The sequence below is a fragment of the Paroedura picta genome, chromosome 6, assembly GCF_049243985.1.
Source record: "Paroedura picta isolate Pp20150507F chromosome 6, Ppicta_v3.0, whole genome shotgun sequence".
In the NCBI taxonomy this organism is placed as follows: Eukaryota; Metazoa; Chordata; class Lepidosauria; order Squamata; family Gekkonidae; genus Paroedura; species Paroedura picta.
The window spans coordinates 37525393-37549550 of NC_135374.1; the positions used below are offsets into that span (position 1 = coordinate 37525393).

Below are 24158 nucleotides of genomic sequence, written 5' to 3' on the forward strand. Positions count from 1 at the left end.
AGCTGGTGTAATGTGGTTTCTGTGGTTTCCTTGAAACAAATAGTAGCACATGTTGTGGGTCAGAGATGAAAGTTGTAGTAAGAGTGGCTAGACTATTGAAAGGTCCTTTTTAGGGGGCGGGGACTGAGGAAAGGGGCATCAGTATACCTTTAAATTATTTCAAGTCACAGTTTTGAATGTTTGACAGTTCAAATACCATGAGAGATCAGAAAATTCATACTTGATCTGTAGCAGCACAAACATGCTAGGCTAACATCCATCCGCCAGGCCACCCAGCAAACATTATTGTTCCAAATGTATATACTGACAACTGTTCCTTCTTAAACTCAGGACAAGACAACACTGTACACTATTGCAATACTGTGACTAAGACTATTATTTGATTTCTAAGTCAAGTACTAGGAGGAGACAGCAAGGGAAGCTCACTAATTACCTGCAATACAATTAGTATATTAACCAATGCAATGGACAGGTATAGACCTCTACTATCAGTGCCAACACTAAATAGCTCCCTCACATTTATCTTAGATAATAAGCTTTAACACAATAGAGGTTGACATTCACTTCTCTCCACCCATTTCTCCCATCATACATTTGCACAGATCAGCTACTTCTGTTTGGCAATCCAAAAGAGCAAGAAGGTAAGAGGCAAGCACCAGCTCCTCCTGATACCAACAAGCTTTCTTGTTACAGACATGGTACAGAGACCCTACTTTGAGAAGAGGAAAACAACATCTAGCATAAAAATAGTTTATTACAAAGAAAAGCAGGATGTGTAATACCACCCCACTTGCAGTTCTAGATTTTACATCATATTGTTATTCAAGACTAGGGATGTACAAACCATTCCCCCCCAAAAACCCACCAGTACTTTTTGGATTTGGTTATACTGAACCCCTAAAATACTGGTATTTCCCAATATTCCTGAATACCAGTACTGGTATGGAATTGTGATTCAGTAAATAATAAGAAATGCCACATTTTTTTCAGCTCCGTCAGAGACACTTACAAGGACTGAGATCCTTTTAACTGCCTGGGACTCGCCACCGGCTTCTGTTTCTTTAAGCTCAGTTTAAATCAAACTGCAAGTAAAAGGAGCCAGCTCCAGCTAAGCCAGCAGGATGCAGAGATGTTTAGACCTCTGGGCAGAAGAAGTCATATTTAGCACTTGTGTGTGGGAGGCATCTCCCCACCCCCTGCAGACCTAACTCCAAAAGTTAAATCACCATGCAGCAAAGCTGTCTCGGGTGGCCTATGTGGCCTACCAACTCTTGGAGAGATCTCTGCTCACCACACGCACACCGGAGAAGATAAGGTGGGGCACAGCAAAAGCTGAGAGCTCCTGCTGCCCCAGTTGATTGCTATAGCTGAATACTCCCAAATAAAAAAACAAAAGGAAAAAATCAACTTTTTTCCTGGTCAATGATACCTGTAGCCGAAGCAGATTCTCTAATCTGTATTGAATTTAGAAAAATACTGATAAAGTATTTTTCAATGTTTTTTTCCAACTCAGGTAAACCAGATACACATCCCTAGTCAAGACACACAGGTTAAAGAGTATATCAGTAATATTATTTTGCTTTCTCTATAGAAAAAGTAGGAGATAGGGTTGCAAAATAGACAAATACAAGGAATATAGTCAATATTTATAGACAGCTTTTCTACATCTCCCAGCTGTCTTCCCTATGCTTAGCTGAGAAAATCCTTATGACTTCCCCTTCCAATTCATATCCAAAATAAGTTCACTTATTAACAGGGAAACTTTCAAAACATTTCACAAACCTTTCAAGTACAAACCCAAACATACCTCTTAACAATAGATATCAAAAGTAAGCAAAGACAACAATATTCAATTAAAACTAATGCCAGTCTTGATTTCCTACCATATCAATGAACAATGGATTACAGAAACATCAGGATCAAAACAGCAATGAAAATAAAGGGAAATTTCTTTATGTGCTTGCATTTTATAGAATTGTTAAGTCCTCCTTCTTATTAGGGTAGATAACATGAAGACTGATTTCTTTAAAAGCCAAATAAGCAATAGAATACTGTGCCTCCTAACCACAGTGGTCTCAAAGTTGTTGGCAGAGGCACTATTTGAACTGTCTCTGAAAGCTTCTAGATGAATAATTATTCTTAATTAGAACTCTGAAATTAGATATTGCCCAACACTAAATAAATACCATGCAGTTTCTTTTAAAATACAGCTCTTTAAAGCAAAGTAAGCATGGCTTGTTGCACCTTTTAGACATTTTCTTGCCCACTTAATCTTGCTAAAAATTTGGGAAGAAAATGGTTAAAACCTGCAGTTGTCTAATCAAGGAATGCCGTTGCCCTTATAAGAAACGTTTTTCCATTGCATAGCTTTGCCCTTCCTATTGAATTATATCTATCATTTTTTATATCTATCATTTTGCCATCCAGCTTATTTTAAATTCTTTTATCCCCATATAGTTCATTTGAACTTGAGGTTGAGTTTGTTAGTCTGGTGAATGAGAGCACACAAAGAGGCAGACTGTTATATTTCATTGATTGCCAAATCAGTGATTTAACAAGATTAGATTGTAATAACTGAGTAGCTTCTGGAACACAGACCATATATAAAGGTTTATTACATAATAAAATTTAAAAGTGTCAAGCACTAGACATGTGCATTTATGACATTAAGACCAAATTTGCTAAGCAATGATTTAGATTTTTCCAAATCATTTATTTTCAATGGCTAATGCTCACAGAGTAGTACATACATTAAACAATGTGTTAAATGTGCATTAAGAATAAATTTTGTCCAGTGGATTATGTAACCAGAAAATGTACTCCAAATGATATTAGTTTCGTATAGACAATAATCCTCAGATCTGATGTATTTTCAAGAAAATGGTCTCTTGGTGCTATAGAAGCAAAATGAGTTTTAGAAATGTGTTTCCAAACGGCAGGCTGTAACTTCAATATCTTTCTCCTTTAGATCTTCACCACATTTCATCTCCCCATTCTTCTGAAAATGATCCTTGGTAATTTTTGCATACAAGTTCTTTCATATATGCATCTCTTGTTCTTCCTTCATTGTAGTTGAGCTTTTTGGAAGCCCTGAAAAGAAAGAAAAGTTATTCAAGAAACACATGCTACAACAGCCAAATTCATAATTACTAATAATTATTGTTCAGATTATCTCAAAATGCAACAGCAACTAAGAAAACTTTCACTTGGAGACCAGCGTCTTTTTTTCCCCCAGAATGAAACATTTCCCCTGAACACCTCAGACATTAATTTTGTATTGGTGAAAAGGAATGGCACTTCTTTTTGCCATTAACTCACAGCTGACTTAACCAAGCAAAAGATGTTCAGAGGTCGTTTTCCATTGCCTTGCTTGGCAACCCTGGTATTCCCTGGTGGTCTTCCATCCAAATACCGACCAGGGCAAACCCTGTTTAGCTTCTGAGATCAGACAAGACTGGGCTAGCCTGGGCTATCTGGATCATATCCTTACAAGAATAATTATTTTGTGTGTATCACATACAAAGAGTACCATAAGCAAGCATACAAGCAAAACATCAAAGCCAATTTTAGAGCTATTACTGCTACAGTGAGTCACAACCCTACAGCCTTAGTTAATTTAGCTCAAATCTTAGCTGTGGTCAGAGCATAAGTAGGTACTATATGCCTTGAGAGAGTCTAGGGCAGAGTCTGCACTTACTTTGTTTATTCCATTGTCAATCCTGTTGAATTTAGATCGATTTGAACTCGGGTGTTCCTCTCCCCCCCTCCCCATTGAAACAGAAAAGTGTTCTGCACGTGGTTGGGGTAGTTCAGAAGGGGGGGAGCCAAGCACAGCCTCTTTCTTTCTTTTCTTGAAAGGGGGGAGAGGATCGAAGAAGGCAGAGGAGGGAGAAAAAAAAATCTAAGGCTGACAGAAGTTGAGAGAAATTAGGGGCTTCTCCCTTAAGGCAAGCTTGTCACATGAACAGCTTTGGCCAATCAGGGGTTCTCTATCACAGAGCAGAGCCCAGATTCAAAACAGCCTGCTTTCTTAATCTGAATCTTAAAATATTGAGAGTTAAAAGCACTCTAAGATATTGCACAATAAAGGTAGAGTCACTCCGGATCGATCCTGCTTGTTGCAGAAGGAAAATTTAAATCACCCCTGTGTAGACGGCAGGGACTGAATCGACCTGGGATTGAAATAAAAGCTCCGTGCAGTTTACACCCAGGATTATTGTTGTTCAGTGACAATTTTGGCTACAGTAGATCAACATGATTGTATATAGAACAATGGCCAGTTTGATATAATACCAAAGTAAATCTAAAGTTGATATTTAAACAATCAGCTATCAATGGCAATTATTGGAATTCAATAGCAGGGACAGGCTGACTTTACACTTTATGGGAGTATCTGCTTGGTAACTTTGGAAATAGGATGCTGGATTGTGTGATGCAATAAGGCCGATGACTTTTTGGCAACAGCTTGATCTCCAATTCTAAACCAACCATTAACTTTTGGGATACTGCCATGAAGCAGCATTATAGCTATCAAGTGAGGCTATAAGCCACCTTGGACCAATGGTGATGCACAACATTCAGATATAAATTGCAGGTGACACACCAAGGCATTCATTTAAAGATTTGCATGTTAAAAATACCACATTCTCAATCACAGAACTTCCTACTCGCACGCTGATTTCTACTTCTTCATTAATGACTTATGGTAAAAATTAAGAAAACTTTACTGAATCTCTGAGGACCAGTTTCAAAGACAACATCTTCCATAGATAGTCATGACCTCAAGCTCTGTCTTTTTTTTCCATTACTATCTCTTCAGAGAGCTTATTCCACTAAATGGGGGCTGGAACAGAAAGCTCTGGCCCTTGTTGAGAACCGACGAGCTTGTTTGGGGCTAGGGATCACCAGCCAGTTGGAGGTGGCGGAACATAATGCTCTTTTGGGGGTATAGGCAGAAAGACGGTCTCTCAGGGCCCGGACCGCGTATGCCCTTGAATATAAGAACCAAAACCTTAAGCCTGATCAGGAATTAAATTGGGAGCCAGCTGAGTTGTTGACATATGGGCCGGATGTGAGATGTATTGGTGAGAATGCTGGCCACTGCGGTCTGAACCAATTGCAGTTTCCGGGTCAAGGATAAGGGTAGGCCTGTGTAGAGTGAGTTGCAGAAGTCCAGTCTAGAGGTGACCATTGCATGGATTACTGTGGCTAGGTGTTCTGGTGCCAAGTAGGGTGCTAGTAGCTTGGCTTGGCATAGATGGTAGAAGGCCTGCTGCGCTACTCTCGTGACCCGCGCCTCCATGGAGAGGTATTAAGGATCACACCCAGGTTTCTGATGGAGTGGGCTACTGCTAGATGCACTCTGTCCAGGTTGGGTAAGTGCGCTTCCTCGCTTGGTCTCTTCTTACCCAGTCACAGGACCTCCATCTTTGAAGGGTTGAGCTTCAGATGACTCTGCTTGAGCCATTTCGTCACTGCTTCCCGGCATCTGGCTATGGTTTGGGGGGGGGGGGGGAGAATCGGGGCGGTAATCCATCAGGAGGAACAGCTGGGTGTCATCTGCATACTGGTGGCAACTCAGTCCAAACCTCCATACCAGCTGAGCAAGAGGGCACATGAAAATGTTAAATAGGAGAGAGGACTACTCCACATGTGAGTTGGATTCTCTCTCCTATTTCAATTCTCTGTCCACGACCCCAGAGGAAGGATATCAGCCATTTGAGAGCTGTCCCCTGTATCCTGGCGTCAACAAGGTGGTGAGCTCAGTGCTCGTGAACTACAGTTTCAAACGCTGCTAACAGATCTAATAGTATAAGCAGTGCTGACCCGCCTCGGTCTAGCTGGCAACAGAGGCTGTCCATCAGGGCAACTAGCACTGTTTCTACCCCATGGCCAGGCTGGAAACCTGAATGAAATGGGTCAAGGGCTGAAGATTGCTCCAGGAATGCTGATATTGGTCCACTGTAGCCCTTTCTCAACTTCCTCAAGAACGTTAGGTGCGAGACGGAGCAGTAGTTGTTAGGCTTCTGCGGGTCTAGGGATGGTTTTTTGAGCAATGGGTGTACCCATTTTAAACAAAGGAAAGCATGAGATGGATACAACAGTATATTTAGAAGTTACTTACCCTCTTGAACAACTTTGCATCCTTTTGAGAGCATCACAACTCTGCAACAACTTGGGAATGTATTCATAGTCATTTGCAATCCCGGATTCTGTGAAAACAGTGGGTATGAATAGAGAGGTACTCCAGTAGGAACTTTTAATGCAACCCCAATTGGTTCAAAATATTGTAGCCAAGCTACTATCAAGGGCTAAATACAAGTACTATATATACACTACAGGAAAATATGTGCACTGGCTTACCATCTGTTTCTGGGCATAATTCATAGGACTTATTCTTATCTTGAAGGCCCTGAGTGGTTTAGGGCAATGGTAGTCAACCTGTGGTCCTCCAGAGGTCCATTGACTACAATTCCCATGAGCCCCTCCCAATGTTTGCTGGCAGGGACTCATGGGAATTGTATCCATGGACATCTGGAGGACCACAGGTTGACTACCCCTGGTTTAGGGCTACCCATACTGTCCCATTCACCAAGGTCCTCCTCACAAGGTCAGCCTCTGGGACAAAGGGGAAGGTGTATGTGTGCCCTTCCTTTCAGAGAGGACAACCAGGGGCATGGATTTTCAACGGTAGTATTTCACCTGTGAAATGCTTTCTCCCTGTGACGTTTTCCAGGCACCTGCAATACACTCTTTTAGCATTAGGCCAGAATATTGCTTTTAAACTAGAGGATTCAGCTTAAAAAAATTTTTTTGCAGACTCCTTCTGGCCTGAGGATAATTTTGCATGGATCAATTTAGGCTGCTAAATGTTTTATGCTGTGTTTATGCTCCAGTTGGGCTCAGTGGCTGGTTTCTAATGGCATGTTAATTTTAATGGTTTTATGATTCTATCGTGTTTTACTTTGTGAACAGCCTCAAGCAAATCTCTGGAGAGGAAGCATATACATTTTCTAAATCAAGTATAAGAAAGACAACACAAAATGCACAATGGACTAATGTAAGCCAAGTTATGCTTTATGTCTTAACAGGATAGATAAAGAAGATTTAACAGTTTAAAATGAAATCTTGCAAACATTCAAATTTATATTTAACCTTTAAAAATGAAATCTATAAAGCTCTAACTATCTGTTAGTTGAAGCTCACATAAAATCAAGCCATGGGTAAAAAAACTGATTTTTAAGTGAAGCATCACAAACATGGCGTAATAAATCATGTGTTGTTATGGAAAGCTGGGAATAGTTCTGACTGTCCTATCTTAAATTCCACTAATCCAGAAGACTTGCATCCAATGTGGTCATCCTAATCAGGCTTAGTCTCCTAAGGCAGGGGTAGTCAAACTGCGGCCCTCCAGATGTCCATGAACTACAATTCCCATGAGCCCCTGCCAGCAAATGCCCTAAGGGTTCTCAGTGGTAAGCGATTCTATGGAGAACTAAGTCCTAGAGTGGCAACTTGACTATACTCCCAGAGTTTGTTCTCCATAGGATTGTTCAGCACCAAGATTTTTTAGGGGACCACACCTGATTAGACCAACCGTATTTATTTCTCACTGTCAACCAAAATACTTTTATTTATTTATTTTTGCATTTATATACCACCCTCCCCTGGGGAAGGCACTGGCAAACCACCCCGTATTGAGTCTGCCATGAAAACGCTAGAGGGCATCACCCCAAGGGTCAGACATGACTCGGTGCTTGCACAGGGGATACCTTTACCTTTACCTTTACCACCCTCCCCGAAGGCTTAGGACAGTTTATATAAAACAAGAATGATACATGGACACGTGAGCTACAATCCAAACCTTTAATGGGTATTCTGGGTTATCTTGTTTTATGGTTTTATGCCGTAAGCCACCTGGAGGTGATATTTGTTACAAGAGGTGGGATACATATTTAAAAATAAATAAATAAATACACATTACACTCAAAAGGAAGAGTTAGGACAGTCCCTTCTGTATAAATCAACAGAATTAATATACAGTATTTGCTGGCGTATAAGACTACTTTTGCCCCCTGAAAAACATGCCTCCAAGTGGGGGGGTCGTCCTATATGCCGGGTGAACTTCAGTTGGGATAGACATAGCTGCCCATAGTACTGTAATGTAATGTAACAAACTCTATATTTTGAGTGGAAATGTTGGGGGGGTCGTCTTATACGCCGGCAAATACGGTACTTGCATTTATGCTTAGTTTAAACAATTATTTTCTGCCTTTGAACAAAAGGTGTTCATGGGATCTCTGTCCTCTTCAGAATAGAATAGAGGAATAGAAATTATTACCATCCTGACCCAATCCTATGAACAGAAGAGTTTGTACTGGGCGAGGAGCAGATTTCTTCCCATTTTCCCTTCTTTGCTACAGACTTTTATATACATTCTACTCTTTCAAATGTCCCTAGCCTTAAGAACCAGCTCTTAGGGCAGAGGTACCTGTGAGGAAACAATGAAAGAGTCATTCTATGACCTCCCTCTATTTATAGGAGGTCTTAGTATTCAACCCAGTATATTGTTATTACAGCAACACTTTGTATATATGTCTATTCAGGATTGGAATGAATCACATAATAGAAAACTTGATTTAAAAGTTAATGCAGACTTTAAATTTGGATTGCTTAAGGAACTAACATGGAATTAAAAATAAACTAGTAAAACCATGCAAGATATGGAAAAAATAACATGCCTTTGGATGGGTCCAAGCTCTCTACTTAAAACATAACAGGAGGAGCATTTGCACCACAAATGCAAAATACAGTTTTTAAGTGTTGGTCACTTTGAGAAACACAGAGAATCTTTTTGTTCTATTGGATCAACAGAATGTTAAAATCCTAATGACTAGCTGAATTACCTTTAAGTCTTGTGGCATGGACATGTTTTAGAGCCACATAACACCATTAAGATATTATATATGTACAAATCTTTTACTGGAGTGCCTTAGAATCATAGAATCATAGAGTTGGAAGGGGCCATACAGGCCATCTAGTCCAACCCCCTGCTCAACGCAGGATTACAGTTTTCATTGAGAAAATGAAATGGAAAAGGACAAGTGTACAACCTTACTTAACCGCCTCTGGCTATAATATTATTAGTGAGAAAACTAGTGTACTCTTTTTACCTTTGCATAAATAAATATATTTAAATATTCAATCAGTAATACGGGTTTTTCTTGGAGATCTTTCTTTATAGCCTCCATTTATAGAACTGAATATGATTTTTAGGATTACAGAAGAAGCTGAAAACCTTCCTCAAATAGAAGCCAGGGATGGAAGGGATTAGGATGAGCATTTGATCATTTTAAAGATTTGAAAAGAAAGCAGAGGGATGATTATTAGAAAATTTTCTGTTTAGCAAGCTGCCACAGTGTTTCTCTATAGATATTTGACATGTCTAGTCCTGGTACTTGCTTACAGAAAGACACTCTTGCAGTTATCATCCTACTGCTTGTCCCTTCCATGACTAAGGGTAAGGCAAATTCAAATATTCCCAAACAAAGGAACCATGAAGACACTGTCATGCTATAGATATTTACTCAAAGAGACATTGTAAGGATTGTACATTCTACATTTTAAGGATAATACCAAACACAAATATGAATGCAGTGCTCTTGCAAAACATTTATTTTACTGCCTTTCTTTCCAACTTGCCATAGCTTTGCCTTGGTAACCTACCAGGTTAAAAAAAAAGACACAATTTCTCTCTGATATCAAGATGAACTGTATATACAAGCTGTATCTTCCCCTTGTCAAATATACTAAGTAACTCCATAGGAGATGCTATCCTCCTTGCCATTCTAGTATGTACTTGGTATTTGTGCTGCTGTGCCAATTCCTGAACAGAAAGCACTATTTATGAAATAACAAATGCTACCTTCCCAAGGTCTCAAAAGGACCACGTTGAGTTGTCGTTATTCAGCTTTGAAACCCTACTGCACTCATGCTGAAAATGAATTTTTTAAAACTTGATTCACTTGACTCACTATGTTGAATTGTATAAACTACACTCAAATGTATAAACTAGACTAAAAGACAGGGAGTTGCATAACTGTTTGTCTCAAACACAAATTAGTTTCTGAAACTGGTGTTTGTTTAAGCTGTTTTATTGCTCAATAATTTGCTATGTTGAGGAAGTTCAAATTTCTTTGAAATCTTCAAACTGAATATCCAGGTTAAAGCTCATGTTATTAATTATTATATTCATAGTATGCTTTCTCCACTAAGACTCAAAGCAGATTATACAGCATAAACAGATATAATTGCGGCTGAACGGGCCTTCTCTAGCCTGCAGGCTCCATTACACCCAACACCTGGATAGGCTTCACTTTATATGAAATTGCCCACAGAGGGTCAGAACCCCCAGCTTCCCTTTTCAATTTTGAGGGCTTGTCTGTGACTCCAACTTTCTGGCCACAAGGACAATTTACTTCTGGGTATACCCCAGGACTAATAGCCACTTGCTATCTGCCAACCTCCCTCTTTTTCTGGGGCACCCCTTTAGAATAACATAAACAAGATGGTGAAGGTCAATGTGATGCAGAAAACCACTATCAGCATCCAAAGTTATAAAGTACTGATTAAAAAGAAAATATTTACAAACATACCATTTAGCAGAGCACCAGATTGAGCAAGAGATTCCAAAAGAAATTCGGTAAAAACACAATCCTTCTAGACCTCTCACTAAACATGTCATACCAGATTTTAAAATATAGGGCAGGCTCCTCTAGCTTAAAAAGTTACAGGTTCCTACATTCCTATTACCTAAAAGCTTGCTCCAGTTCTCAAGGTGACTACATGCCTAATGGCTGCCTGCTCCCAACCTCAAGTGAAAGCTTTCCCCAATTGGCTCTTTGCCAGAGACTTCCTCTCTGAGTTTTATCACCTCTCTATTCCCCACACATTTGACCAAGTCAGGCCAGGTCAAAGAGCCACTTCCTGGCAAACTTCAAGAATTACTTCCTGGAAATTATACCTGGTCCTCCAAAACTCTATTCCTGTTTGGAGAAAATATTAGTGGTAATTATTACATTTTGTTTTTTCCAGTTTCACCATGTCAATATGAGAAAAAAATATTCTGAAAATCAGTATTTACCGGCCCGCTTTACAAATCTAGTTTTTCCTAAAGTATTCCTAAATAAAGTAAAGAGAGCCAGTTTGGTGTAGTGGTTAGGAGTGCGGACTTCTAATCTGGCATGCCGGGTTCGATTCTGCGCTCCCCCCACATGCAACCAGCTGGGTGACCTTGGGCTCGCCATGGCACTGATAAAACTGTTCTGACCGAGCAGTGATATCAGCGCTCTCTCAGCCTCACCCACCCCACAGGGTGTCTGTTGTGGGGAAAGGAATGGGAAGGCGACTGTAAGCCGCTTTGAGCCTCCTTCAGGTAGGGAAAAGCGGCATATAAGAACCAACTCTTCTTCTTCTATTCTATGTAAGAGATGAACATACAGAAACCAGAATTAGTGGACCTGGAAAAAGAACAATTTGCAGCTTCTGCCCTGGGAAATAATTTGATGTTATGTTCAACTTCCTCTCAGATACATCAAAATACTTCAAAACTGAAGTTTGCTGAGTAACATTTATGGACTGGCCATTTTAAATACCTTGTTTAAAAAGCCATTTTAAAAAGGTCTTTTAAAAACCTGAGGGGGGCAGTATGGGATTGAGGATCATGGCGGTGGCTATGCCATGGGATCACCAAGAGTCAGACATGGCTGACAACAGCAACAAAATATAATTGGGTTAAGATGATGGAAAATATGACTTCTCTGTCATACCTGCAAAGAGGAGTATCTGACTTGCTTCATACCTATTGAGTATAACAACAACCAAACCTTTGAAAACCTACCATGCATATAAGTGCTTGGTCTAACCAGAAAGGTGCGATTTGAAGAAACAGGAAATCCAGAACTCTGAAAATTAAGTGTGAAGCATTATTATAAATTCAGAGGTTATTTACAACAATCAGTATACCTTGTTTTTTTACCTTTTTCTATGCAATCAGGTGGGAGAAAAAAAATTACTTTCCCCTTCTCCTGCAGTATATTCTAATTAGTTATTTAGGTGAAATGAGCAGCCAAGATTAAATTGCTGTGTTCAGTGAGGCTTAATTAGGTAGGCATGCAGAGTAGCTAAGCCATGATGATAAATGAAGACTCAAATAGTCAGTAACCTTGTCAGTCACTGAAAGCACCCATGTCTGTAAGGAAGAATTCACGCTGCAGTACTTTTCATATGACTCAAATCAAAATTTACTTACTGATTTTTTTGAAGGCCATTTGCTTGAATTAGGAGAATACAATGAGAGACTCATGCCAGATTTATCAAGCTCGATATTCTCCCAGTCTGGTAGTTTCTTGTGTACTCTAGAAGAAAAGCTCTCAGATATATTCTTTAGTCTTTTTACAGGCGAAGACTGAAAACCTTCATTAGAAAAATTTGCTGTTCTTTTAGTTCTGTTAACTGTAGGTAGAGTTCGTACAGGAGAATTGACTAGGGCATTTACTGTGTGAGATACTTGTACTCCTTCATATTTCTTTAATCTTGCAGCTCTCAAAAACGTAGAGTTCTTTGGAAATCCTTCAGAAACTGATCTAACATACATCTCTCCAGACTTGTTAGATTTCTGATGAAACTTTGTCCAATCACTCCATTCAGGTTTTAACAGCTTGTCACCATACTGTGTTGGGTTGGTGCATATGTTTGAAGACCTAAATGATTTCTGCAATGATGGACCACACAGTTCTTTGTACATCTTTTCAAATGCATCGTTGGATTCCTGCTGAACTTTGATGCGACTGTGATTAACAAGAAACTGTGAAAAGGACTGAACTCGCCGTAGTGCACCACTTGTAGGGAAAATTTTAATCTCATGATTTCTGCACGGGGATTTCAGTGGAGAAGACTTGTTTGCTGGCAAATGTGGATTTGTGTTACTTCTCAAAGATAAATTTAAATACGCTGGAGCCTTGTATGATTTAATCCTTGCCACCCCAGTTTCATCTCCTTCCATCAAATCAGATGTTGCTCCTGGATCATCAGGGCAAAGAACACAATGCTCTTCAAATTGCTGACCCTTTCTTTCACACTCTGAAGACGAAGGGAACCCTGATGGACTTTTAAGATGAAATATATTTCTTCCAGAAAGTTTGTTAGGAAAAATGGTAGCTCCTATGCCATTCTGCCTAACTCTCTCAACATAGGAGTAATCTTCGGTATCAGAGGAGTCCATTTTCATTCCATCTGCACTGCAGTATGCAGGAGAGGTCACACTAGATTCACTGAGCAATGTATGGTTCATTTGACTGCTGCCATTCCCTAAAAGTCTATTTATTCCACTGTTCTCCATATGCGATTTACACTTCTCATTTTCTCTTGTAGTTGCCAGGATACAATTTTGTTTTAATGGCTTGAATTTCCTCACTTTTTCGGTAGCTGTGTTAAACTTTGGTTTTTTGGGGTGCCAGTACCCGTATCCATACCGTTTGATCTGAGAACGGGAAGAGGCTTTATGGGGCACTTTATGCATAAGCCTGCTAAGCATCTTAACCATTTCTGGATACAAGTCTGCTATTGTAATATTATTCCAAGAACAATGTTCATCTGCAGACTCATAAGTTTCCAAAAAGCTATTATGGCCAGTTTTTTCACTATTCCGAATGGACAGATTGCCAGATGCAACTATGTCATCTGCTGAATCCTTAGCGGTAGAGTTGAATAACTGGAGAGACATAGATGCAGAATGCCCATTATGTTCTTGCTTCCTTGGAACCACAGCACGGAAACCTATCAGACCAAATGAAGTATTAGTAAAAATACATGAAACCATGAAGTTTTACTTTGTTATTGATAAATCTACCCAACTAGAATAAGATATAAAGTACCTGGTAACCATTTCATAGAGATGAAGCACAATCTTCTAGAGGCTTGTCATATACAACCTCTTCCAGGGAGGGGGGGGGGGGGCTCCTACAGCTCAAGGAAGGCTTCCCACAGCATAAACCATAGCCCCTTTGGTTCACACAAAGACCTCTTTGTTCCAAGATAAGGGCTTGGTTTCTTTATTAAATGTTTTATGAGAGCCTTTTTTTACCCCCAAAGTTACTGTACATTATGATACTCTTATGAAAGTCCTTTATTCATTTATATGTCACAGATATAAGTATAGATGTGAGCCCACAAAGGCTTCCGCAAATGTCACATGTGCAAGTATATGGCTTCTGGATTATGCTGAATTAGACCATTTTTGTGGGTTGCAGGTTGATCACCTGCCTTCCCCTACATTTATTCATTCTAATTATTCAAATATGTTTAGTGTTAATCGCCTAGAAAGAAAACTAGGAACAGATAAAAAAGCACTTCAAGATAAAACATGAGAAAAATCAGGATATCTTACATCATTAACAAGAAAATATCAGCTCTGAGAAAACAACTTCACAGACAAGTCAGATCTGAGCATGGATCTCATCCATCCAAACTGCCCATCTTCTGCATTACACTAGTTCAAATTAATGTCAGTCTAGCAATTTGGCTACTTACTATTAGGAGGAAAATATTACAAATTGCTCTTCTGCCAAGAATGTAAAAATATGTATTTCTCTGAGACAAAGCTTCTTTCAATCACCGCAGCATAGTAGACAGCTATCAGCCCAATGATTTGTCTTGATCACAACAATCTTTTATTGTGTTGTCAAGTACAGGTTGCTATATACCCCAGTAAGCATAATGCTCTGGATAATTTGACATGATTATCCTTTTATAAACCACTTGGAGACAAATTTACTAGACAGTAAAAGGATGAGATGGGGAATAACCGTGATTACTGAAAAGAGTCTTAATTTAACCCTTTGGAGCCCAATACAGAGAGAACAGTAAGGAATAGAGCAGCTTTTCTCAACTTTTTACAACTGGAAACCTCTGAAACATATTTTAGGCTCTGGGAAGCCCCCCAAAGTGTCATGATCGTGCAGAATATCATTGGGAAGCATAGCTGTGTACATGCCCACTCTGGGTCCCTCCTCTTCCCATCCCCTCTAGGCCCATCATTGGCCATTGAGGAAGGTCAACATGACCACATATGGTCATATCACTGATAAATGCTTAACAGTTTTAAAAACCCTTTCAGGAAACCCTTCAATGGCTGTAAAGAAAGCCCAAGGTTTCAACCAAAGGCCAACATATTGTAGGCTCTGGGAAGCCCCCCAAAGTGTCCCCCAAGGCCAACATATTTTAGGCTCTGGGAAGACCCCCAAAGTGTCATGATCGTGCAGAATATCATTGGGAAGCATAGCTGTTTACATGCCCACCCTGGGTCCCTCCTCTTCCCATCCCCTCTAGGCCAATCATTGGCCATTGGGGAAGGTCAACATGACCACATATGGTCATATCACTGATAAATGCTTAACAGTTTTAAAAACCCTTTCAGGAAACCCTTCAATGGCTGTAAAGAAAGCCCAAGGTTTCAACCAAAGGCCAACATATTGTAGGCTCTGGGAAGCCCCCCAAAGTGTCCCCCAAGGCCAACATATTTTAGGCTCTGGGAAGACCCCCAAAGTGTCATGATCGTGCAGAATATCATTGGGAAGCATAGCTGTTTACATGCCCACCCTGGGTCCCTCCTCTTCCCATCCCCTCTAGGTCCATCATTGGCCATTGGGGAAGGTCAACATGACCACATACGGTCATATCACTGATAAATGCTTAACAGTTTTAAAAACCCTTTCAGGAAACCCTTCAATGGCTGTAAAGAAAGCCCAAGGTTTCAACCAAAGGCCAACATATTGTAGGCTCTGGGAAGCCCCCCAAAGTGTCCCCCAAGGCCAACATATTTTAGGCTCTGGGAAGACCCCCAAAGTGTCATGATCGTGCAGAATATCATTGGGAAGCATAGCTGTTTACATGCCCACCCTGGGTCCCTCCTCTTCCCATCCCCTCTAGGCCCATCATTGGCCATTGGGGAAGGTCAACATGACCACATACGGTCATATCACTGATAAATGCTTAACAGTTTTAAAAACCCTTTCAGGAAACCCTTCAATGGCTGTAAAGAAAGCCCAAGGTTTCACCAAACTCACCAAAGCCTGGTATAGAGGCTTGTTTACTCTTCCATTCCTACTCTAAGAAGCCAGGTATGCAGCACTTGCATGAAGCCTGCAACCTCAAACATAACTTGAAACATTACATCAGGTCATGGCCAAGTAATGAAAGGCTTTCTGTTCATGCACTGGCTAAGGATACAAATTGCTTCTGATTGGACAGCATATAAAATCCAGACAGTCCATCAATGCAGTTAGCAGGGCCCCAAATTAAATATGAGGAAAGCAGCCTATAAGAATGACTGGAAAGGATATCAAGGAAAGGAAGCCACTAACGTTTGTTCTACTTTGTTTTATAGTACTGAAGATTGAGGATTTTTTTCAATGATTGTATGTACAAGGAATGTGGGAGGAGCCCTGGGAGCATGTAACACACAAGCTTCCATAGAACAAAGGAATTCAGCTTTGCCATGGACTTGCTGAGAATAACTGAAGCTTACACCCATTAGAAGGAAAAGAAAAACAGGTGCAAAATACTGGTGTAATGACAAGCAAAAGGCAACCATTTTTGACTATTCTTTGTACTCATTTGAATTCTGTGACTAATATTTATTTATTAATTGTATTTATATATCACCCTCCCCAAAGGCTCAGGGCAGTTTACATGAAACAAGAAACAATACAGCTAACTCCATTTATAGTAATAACAAGGTAATAACAACCATTGGAAACTCACTAAGAAGGGTCCTTCTCCTCGTAGGTCATGAGGACAGCTTGGTGGGTGTTTCCCATCTCTCTCTGAGGGAGGCAGGTCAAATTAAACTTCCTGTCTTCCAGTGGGAAACGCCCCCATCTTGCCAGTAGGGACCATCTGAGAGATTTTCTTTGTACAATAACCAACTTTAGAGTTTAACTCCCGTTAGTAAAAGCAAAAAAGGGAAAAAAACGATAGAAGAAGACAGGGAAAACCTTCCATTCTATAAACATGACGTCTATAACTAATGAGAAAATGTAATAATCATCAACTCTAGCCCCTTTACTGTAAATACAGGGAATGTAAGAAAATGTTAACTGTCATACTGAAACGCCCAATTAAATAAACAGATGCGATAGATGACAAACCTCTCGGGAGGGACAAGCTGTCCTCATGACCTATGAGAAGGACCCTTCTCAGTGAGTATCCAATGGTCATTATCCCTCTAGGTCAGGAGGACAGCTTGGTGGGAACTACTAGAGCTGTTCCAATAACCCGGGTAGGATGAGGTATCATCCAACACATGTTGAAGGACCTTTCGGCCAAAGGCTGACTCAGCCACCTCAAATTCATCTACTCTGTAATGTCTCACGAAGGTGAAAGGAGTGGCCCAGGTAATAGCCTTGCAGACCTCCTCTAACATGGCCCTACTGGCGAAGGCCCTAGAGGTGGCAGCATTCCTAAAGGGAATGAGCTGTGATCCCCTCAGAAATCACCTCCCTCCATGGCCCTAAAAGCTTCCACTATACCAGAACGGAGACTCCTCCTGATGGCAGTCTTAGACATAGGCTTGCCCACATTCATGCCAGAAACATAAATGAACAATCTGACTTCCTGATGTCCTTAGTTCTACGAATCTGACCTGCCTCCCCCAGAGAGAGATGGGAAACACCCACCAAGCTGTCCTCCTGACCTAGAGGGAGAACAATAAGATTAACATAATAACAATAACATTACAGAATGGTGGAAACTGCAAAGAGCGTAAGTTCAATTCATACTGAGGCCCAGTGGGTTGGGCGTATTTGTAGTAGTTGTAAGAGGGAAGCTTGGGGACCAATGGGAAGCAGTGGTTTAGGTCGACCACAACCAAATGCCTGGTGGAGGAGCTCCCTTTTTCAGGACCTGCAGAACTGTTCAAGTTTCGTCAGAGCCCTGATCTCCTCTGGGAGCTTGTTCCACCAAGTGGGGCCAGGATGGAGAAATCTCTGGCCCTGGTTGAGGTCAAGCAGGCTTACTTTGGGCCAGGGACCACCAGGAGGTTGGAGGTGGTAGTGCGCAAGGCTCGTTGAGGGGTGTAGGCAGAGAGGTGATCCCTCAGGTATACTGGGCCCAGACCATGTGTGGCCTTAAAGGTGATAGCCAAAACTTTAAGTCTGATCTGGAAGTCAACCAGAAGCCAGCATAGCTGCTGGAGGATGTGCTGGATGTGGGACCTCTGAGGTGTTGCAGCGGTGTTCTAGACCAGTTTCAGGATCAAGAATAAGGGCAGGCCAGAGTTGCAGAAGTCCAGTCTAGAGGTGACTGTTGCATGGATCACTGTGGCTAAAGCTGGGCTGCACAATTAACTTCTGTAGTTTGGATTTCTGCAGTATCCTAAGCAAACTCTTTTCTGCTCTTGTACAAACCACCAATTGCTACCAGTAATCTTCTTAGAATACTCATCAGTTGGGCCTGGCAATATTTCAACCCAGCCCATTAGGAATACTCAGACCTGTATCAATTGGAGTTGTGAATGTGGGTTTATCCAAATCATAAATAAACCTTAAAAATGCCATATCAGTATTTTCCAGATATATTTAGGTTTACTAAATATATCCAGGATGTCTTAGGAAAACTGGAAAAAAAATCCCTGAAAAAATCCTGGATATGTTCAGGAATTAACAGCAAAGCAGGGCTATTCAGCAGAGCCCCAGCTGTCCCTGTGGGGAGAATTCTCCCTAGAACATCTCCTGGGCAGGCTTTGTGGGCAGTTCAATCTAAACCAGGCTGCCCAGCAGAGCCTGCGATAATTGGCACCTTGGCCAGCTCTGTTGGTTAGTCTGGTTTAAACCAGGCTGCCCAGCAGAACCCCACCTGAGTGTGTGAGCAGAACTGTAACTGCAGGATTAGTTCCTGGCCAGGCTGTTGGACAGTCTGGTTTAAGCTGCCTAGCAAAGCTCCAGCTGGACTTGTGGACCCCACAGGATCAGCTGCTGAGTCGGGTCTTTTGAGCAGTTTGATTTAAAGGGACTGCCCAAAAGACCCCCAAGCTGAGCTGCCTCTCAGCTGTTTTTAATGGCTTTGCTGCTGCTTTATTGTCTTGACTAGTAAATAAGCCCGCTGCAGTCAAAATGCAGTGGGCGCTAGCAGGGCGCGCCATGAGGGCAGTGCCTACCTGTTTGCAGGTCCTTGGGTGCTTGTGGGTCGTGGGGCAGGCCACAGCTGGTGGCGGCGGCTTGTGGGTTGCTCCGTTGGGGCGGCGGTGGCGAAGCTAGTATTTCCGCCATCTTGTTGCTGGCTGCGCCGGGGGGGGGGGGGCAAAGTGATTGTGTCATCGGCAGTTGGTGGGCCACGGTGCCGGGAGGCGCTTTGCGCCTCCTGCTGCGCCGGCCCGCCGGCCAAAGAGCAACTGCGAGGCGCGCGCAGTTGGTCGGGGCTGGAAATCGCAGGGACAAATCGGCAGGTGCTTTGCGCCTGCCAATTGGTCCCTCTGATTGTCTGTCAGGGAGAAGGGTCCAATCCGGAACCTTCCTCATACCGGACACATCCCGCCCCTAAAGGGCTTACTGAATTATTTAGTCCGCGGCTGTTCAGATGTTTTTTAGTTTGGATCTGTTGTTGTTGTTGTTGTTAGGTGTGAAGTTATGTCCGACCCATCGCGACCCCATGGACAATGATCCTCCAGGCCTTCCTGTACTCTACCAATTTCCGGAGTCCATTTAAGTTTGCACCTACTGCTTCAGTTACTCCATCCAGCCACCTCATTCCCTGTCGTCTCCTTCTTCTTTTGCCCTTGGATCTATTGGACCTGAACAAATGTTGGAATTTTGAAAAATCATGGATCCTAATATTCTACCAGTATTGGGATCCAGGTTTTTTTCAGGAATTCTGATGGGGTTGAGGGGACAGTCAGCAGACCTGAACCGAAAAATACCAAGGGAAAAAAAATATTGCACAATGTGGGTTGTATCCAGTCACCCAAAACTATCTGTGCTCACCAGATTGCATATTTACAGCTTTGAGCCTTATTCTGTAATAAGGTGAACTGTTAATTTCTTTTTCAGTAAAATATTCATGATTTGCTGTGATGCTCACCATGTAAGGATTCATTCACCGGCTCTTGAAAAGTAGACTCTTCTTGAACATTCTTTGATTCTTTCCTTAAAATCTAAGTCAAAAGCCATCAAACAAAATAGTGGAGAGTTTTACTATTTCCAGAAAAACATAATGCAACCCAAAAGATTATGCTTTAATTTACAATACATTTCCTATATTTTACTGTTGGATACTGGCTAAACCAGCACACTTGTTCAATATTACACTTTTAGAAGTCAATTAAAATGAAGCTGAAGGAAGCATAAATGAAATCTGAATGCAACCTTAGCCAGTTCAGAAATATATTTCTTGTGAGCACAGCAAAATGCAGTGATCATACTGAACCAGTACTGGCTGCTGTGATCATTAAAAGGTCTCCATGAGCTTCTACTTTGTTTGGAGATCTGTAGACATCGTTAAAGCACCAGACACATGAGATCTGTTTTCTCAATAATCAATATGCCCATCTTCACAAAGCCCCTTACAACATATCCATGCCTTCTAAGATGAAACAAGTGATTACTGAAAAGGATCGTTCTATGGTGGCACTCAGGGAGTGGAACTTTCTCTCAAGGCATCCTCGCTATTAACTTTTAAGTGCCAGGTGAACCATTCTTTTAGAAGAAGAGTTGGTTCTTATATGCCGCTTTTCTCTACCCGAAGGAGGCTCAAAGGGGCTTACAGTTGCCTTCTCTTTCCTCTCCCCACAACAGACACCCTGTGAGGTGGGTGAGGCTGAGGGAGCCCTGATATCACTGCTCGGTCAGCCCAAGGTCACCCAGTTGGCTGCATGTGGGGGAGTGCAGAATTGAACCCGGCATGCCATGTTAGAAGTCCGCACTCCTAACCACTACACCAAACTGGCTCTTAATGGTATGCTTTTAATGGTATCTTTTCTAGGCTTTGAATTGCTACTGCTGTTTCTGTTTCTTCATTATTGATTTTTAAGGTTTTTCCACCAAAAATATTATTTTTGTAAACACCCGCAAATGGGCTGAATGGGCAGGAAGTATTTTTTTTTAAACGAGAGAAGTAAACTACTATGCTCATAAGTTATCTCCACAAACATGTGATTATACACCACTTCTGAAAAACTAGGAATATCTGCCTGGGCATGTGCAGGCAAATAGGAACATTCATGAATTCTAGGCCAGCGAGATTTATAACCTGTACATTTGCATTACCATAGGTGACTCCAACACAGTGTAGGCATCATCATTCACTAGTATATCCATTACAGCTCCAGAATGGCAGACAAGATTAATATTGTCCTTTAGTAAAAAGAAAAATCAAAAGTGAATAAAATGTGGCTGCTTAAGGAAAGAAATTCATTTGAAAAGATAGCAAAGAGTAGTTAATTCAAGAGCACAGTGCATAGTCCTGTATCTGACAAGTTAACCTTATATTCAAGAAAAATATTTATTTGTTCAGCTTCTATACCACCGCTCACTTGATGTCTCCCTTGGACACAGCAATTTGTAAAGACATATATTTTTTAATTTATTAATTTAATTTTTATCCTGCCATTCTCAGACAAGCTGGCTCATGATGGCTTACAATGTTAAAAACATAACCTCATAAATACAAGCTAGAAACCAGATAAACATAAAAACAAACAGTAATCCAAAAATATGGTTATCAGATAATCCTAAATACCTATTCCTCTGATTCCTTCTATTCCCAGCTGTGTCCATCCGATGTAAGTCTGGGGGCGATGGCAGTCCCCCTCCCAGGGGACCAGATTGCATAGGCACAAATCCTATTGCCTGGTATGCAGCCCAGCCTCAACCAAAAGCCCGGTGGAAGAGCTCCATCTTGCAGGCCCTGCGGAAAGCTGACAATTCCGGCAGGGCCCTCAGCTCTTCCTGGAGCTCATTCCACCAGTTCTGAACACCAGTGAATGCATTCCAAACATACCAAGGGCAATCCTAAACTTACCTCCTTCAAAGGCCATCTGAGTCAGTGGGTTTAGAAGGGTATAAAATTGCAAAGCTGAACTGTTCAACTTCTCATTTCATAGAATCATACAATAGGGTTGATAGGGATATCCTGGGTCATCCAGTCCAACCCCCTGCACTATGCAGGACACTCACAACCTATCGCTCATCCACTGTAACCTGCCACCTCCTTGAACCTTTACAGAATCAGCCTCTCTGTGAGATGGCTATCCAGCCTCTGTTTAAAAATCCCCAAAGATGGAGAACTCACCACCTCCTGAGGAAGCCTATTCCACAGAGAAACTGCTCTAACTATCAGGAACATCTTCCGGATGTTTAGACGGAATTTCTTTTGCATTAATTTCATCCCATTGGTTCTAGTCCATCCCTCCGGGGCAAGAGAAAACTGTGCTCCATGCTCTATATGGCACCCTTTTAAATACTTGATCCGCTCTCAGTCGTCTCTTCTCCAAGCTAAACAGACTAAGCTCCCCCAAACTTTCCTCATACGACTTAGTCTCCAAACCCCTTACCATCTTTGTTGCTCTCCTCTGGACACACTCCAGTTTGTCTACATCCCACTTCAACTGTGGTGCCCAAAGCTGAACACAGTACTCCAAGTGAAGCTGAACCAGAGCAGAATAAAGCAGTACCATCACCTCCCGTGATCTGGACACAATACTCCGTTTGATACAGTCCAAAATCTCATTTGCGTTTTTTTCTACCGAGTCACACTGCTGACTCATGTTCAATGTATGGTCTACTGAGACTCCTAGATCCTTTTCGCACATACTACTGCCAAGACAAGTCTCCCCCATCCTATATTGGTGTATATGATCTTTCCTACCTAAATGCAGAACTTTACATTTGTCCCTATTGAATTTCATTTTATTTACAGTAGTTTAGTCCAGTTCTCGAGCCTATCAAGATCATCCTGTATTCTGATTTGGTCTTCTGTTGTGTTTGCTACCCCTCCCAGTTTAGTATCATCTGTGAATTTAATAAGAACCCCCTCTAATCCTTCATCCATCCAAATCATTTATAAGTATGTTGAACAATACAGGCCCCAGGACAGATCCCTGGGGCACTCCACTTGCCATTCTTCTCCAAGAGGATGCTGAACCACTTACAAGTACCTTTGGGTACAATTTGTCAACCAGTTATCTGACAGAATTAGGATCCACATCGCATTTTATCAACTTGTCATCAAGAATATCATGTGGAACCTTATGAAAAACGTAACCAAAATCCAGATAAACTATGTCCACAGTATTCCCCTGATCCAGCAAGCTAGTCACTTTCTCAAAAAAAGAGATAAGGTTGGTCTGACATGACTTGTTCTTGCAAAACTCATGCTGATTCTTAGAATTCACAGCTCTTTGTTCCAGCTACTCAAGGACGACTGATGATTTTATTTACTTTGTTTATATTCCCTGCCTTTATCATCAATAGGACCCAGTCCTCATCAACCATGTGAGGTAGGTTAGGTTGAGAGTACATGGCTGGTCTAAGGTTACTAAGTAAGCCTCCAGGGCAGGAGATTCTATACTGGGTTTACTAGATGCTAGACACTCTAATCACTGTGCATGCTGTTTCTCCCAAGTGGCAAGACAACATCTTTGGGGAGGTATTGGTGATAACCGAATTGCATTTCATCTTATTAATAAATAACATTTCATATAATGCTTTTGTCAATACCCTGGGCTCTAAGCAAGGCTTAGTTTCTTTTTTCTTTATAATTTTATTATTTATTATTATATAAAGCATTTACAGAAAAATTAAGAAAAAAAGCGACCAGCTGATATGGTTTGCCATCTCTTTTAACATACATATTCAGTTCCCATCACATATTATTCCTAATCTAGAAGTTTTTACCATTTTTCTTAGCCAAGTGATTGTTAATACATATGAGAATATGATCTGTTATAAGAATATATTCTGTTATTATCTTAAATGGTATAAGGTCAGTCCCCTTCATAAATTGGCCCTGACCTAAGAGTTACTACTGCCGTCTTGTTAATACCTATGAAGTATAGTTTGTCATCCTCTTTTAGCATACATATTGACATACATATTCAATTCCCATTA

General features: G+C 41.2%; 1 protein-coding gene across 3 annotated transcripts in view; it reads right to left on the reverse strand.

Moving 5' to 3' along the window:
- Positions 1-736: 736 nt before the first annotated feature.
- HJURP (Holliday junction recognition protein) overlaps positions 737-24158 on the reverse strand; it is a 30151-nt gene continuing 6729 nt past the window's right edge. For all 3 annotated transcript variants that reach the window (XM_077342154.1, XM_077342155.1, XM_077342156.1), the window contains 6 exons: positions 21318-21404; positions 20134-20206; positions 12311-13836; positions 11900-11963; positions 6125-6212; positions 737-3090 (listed from right to left, as the gene is read on the reverse strand). In XM_077342154.1, coding sequence (XP_077198269.1) covers positions 2973-3090; positions 6125-6212; positions 11900-11963; positions 12311-13836; positions 20134-20206; positions 21318-21404 — 1956 coding nt within the window. In that variant the 3' untranslated portion in view covers positions 737-2972. The remainder of the gene's footprint in view (positions 3091-6124; positions 6213-11899; positions 11964-12310; positions 13837-20133; positions 20207-21317; positions 21405-24158) is intronic.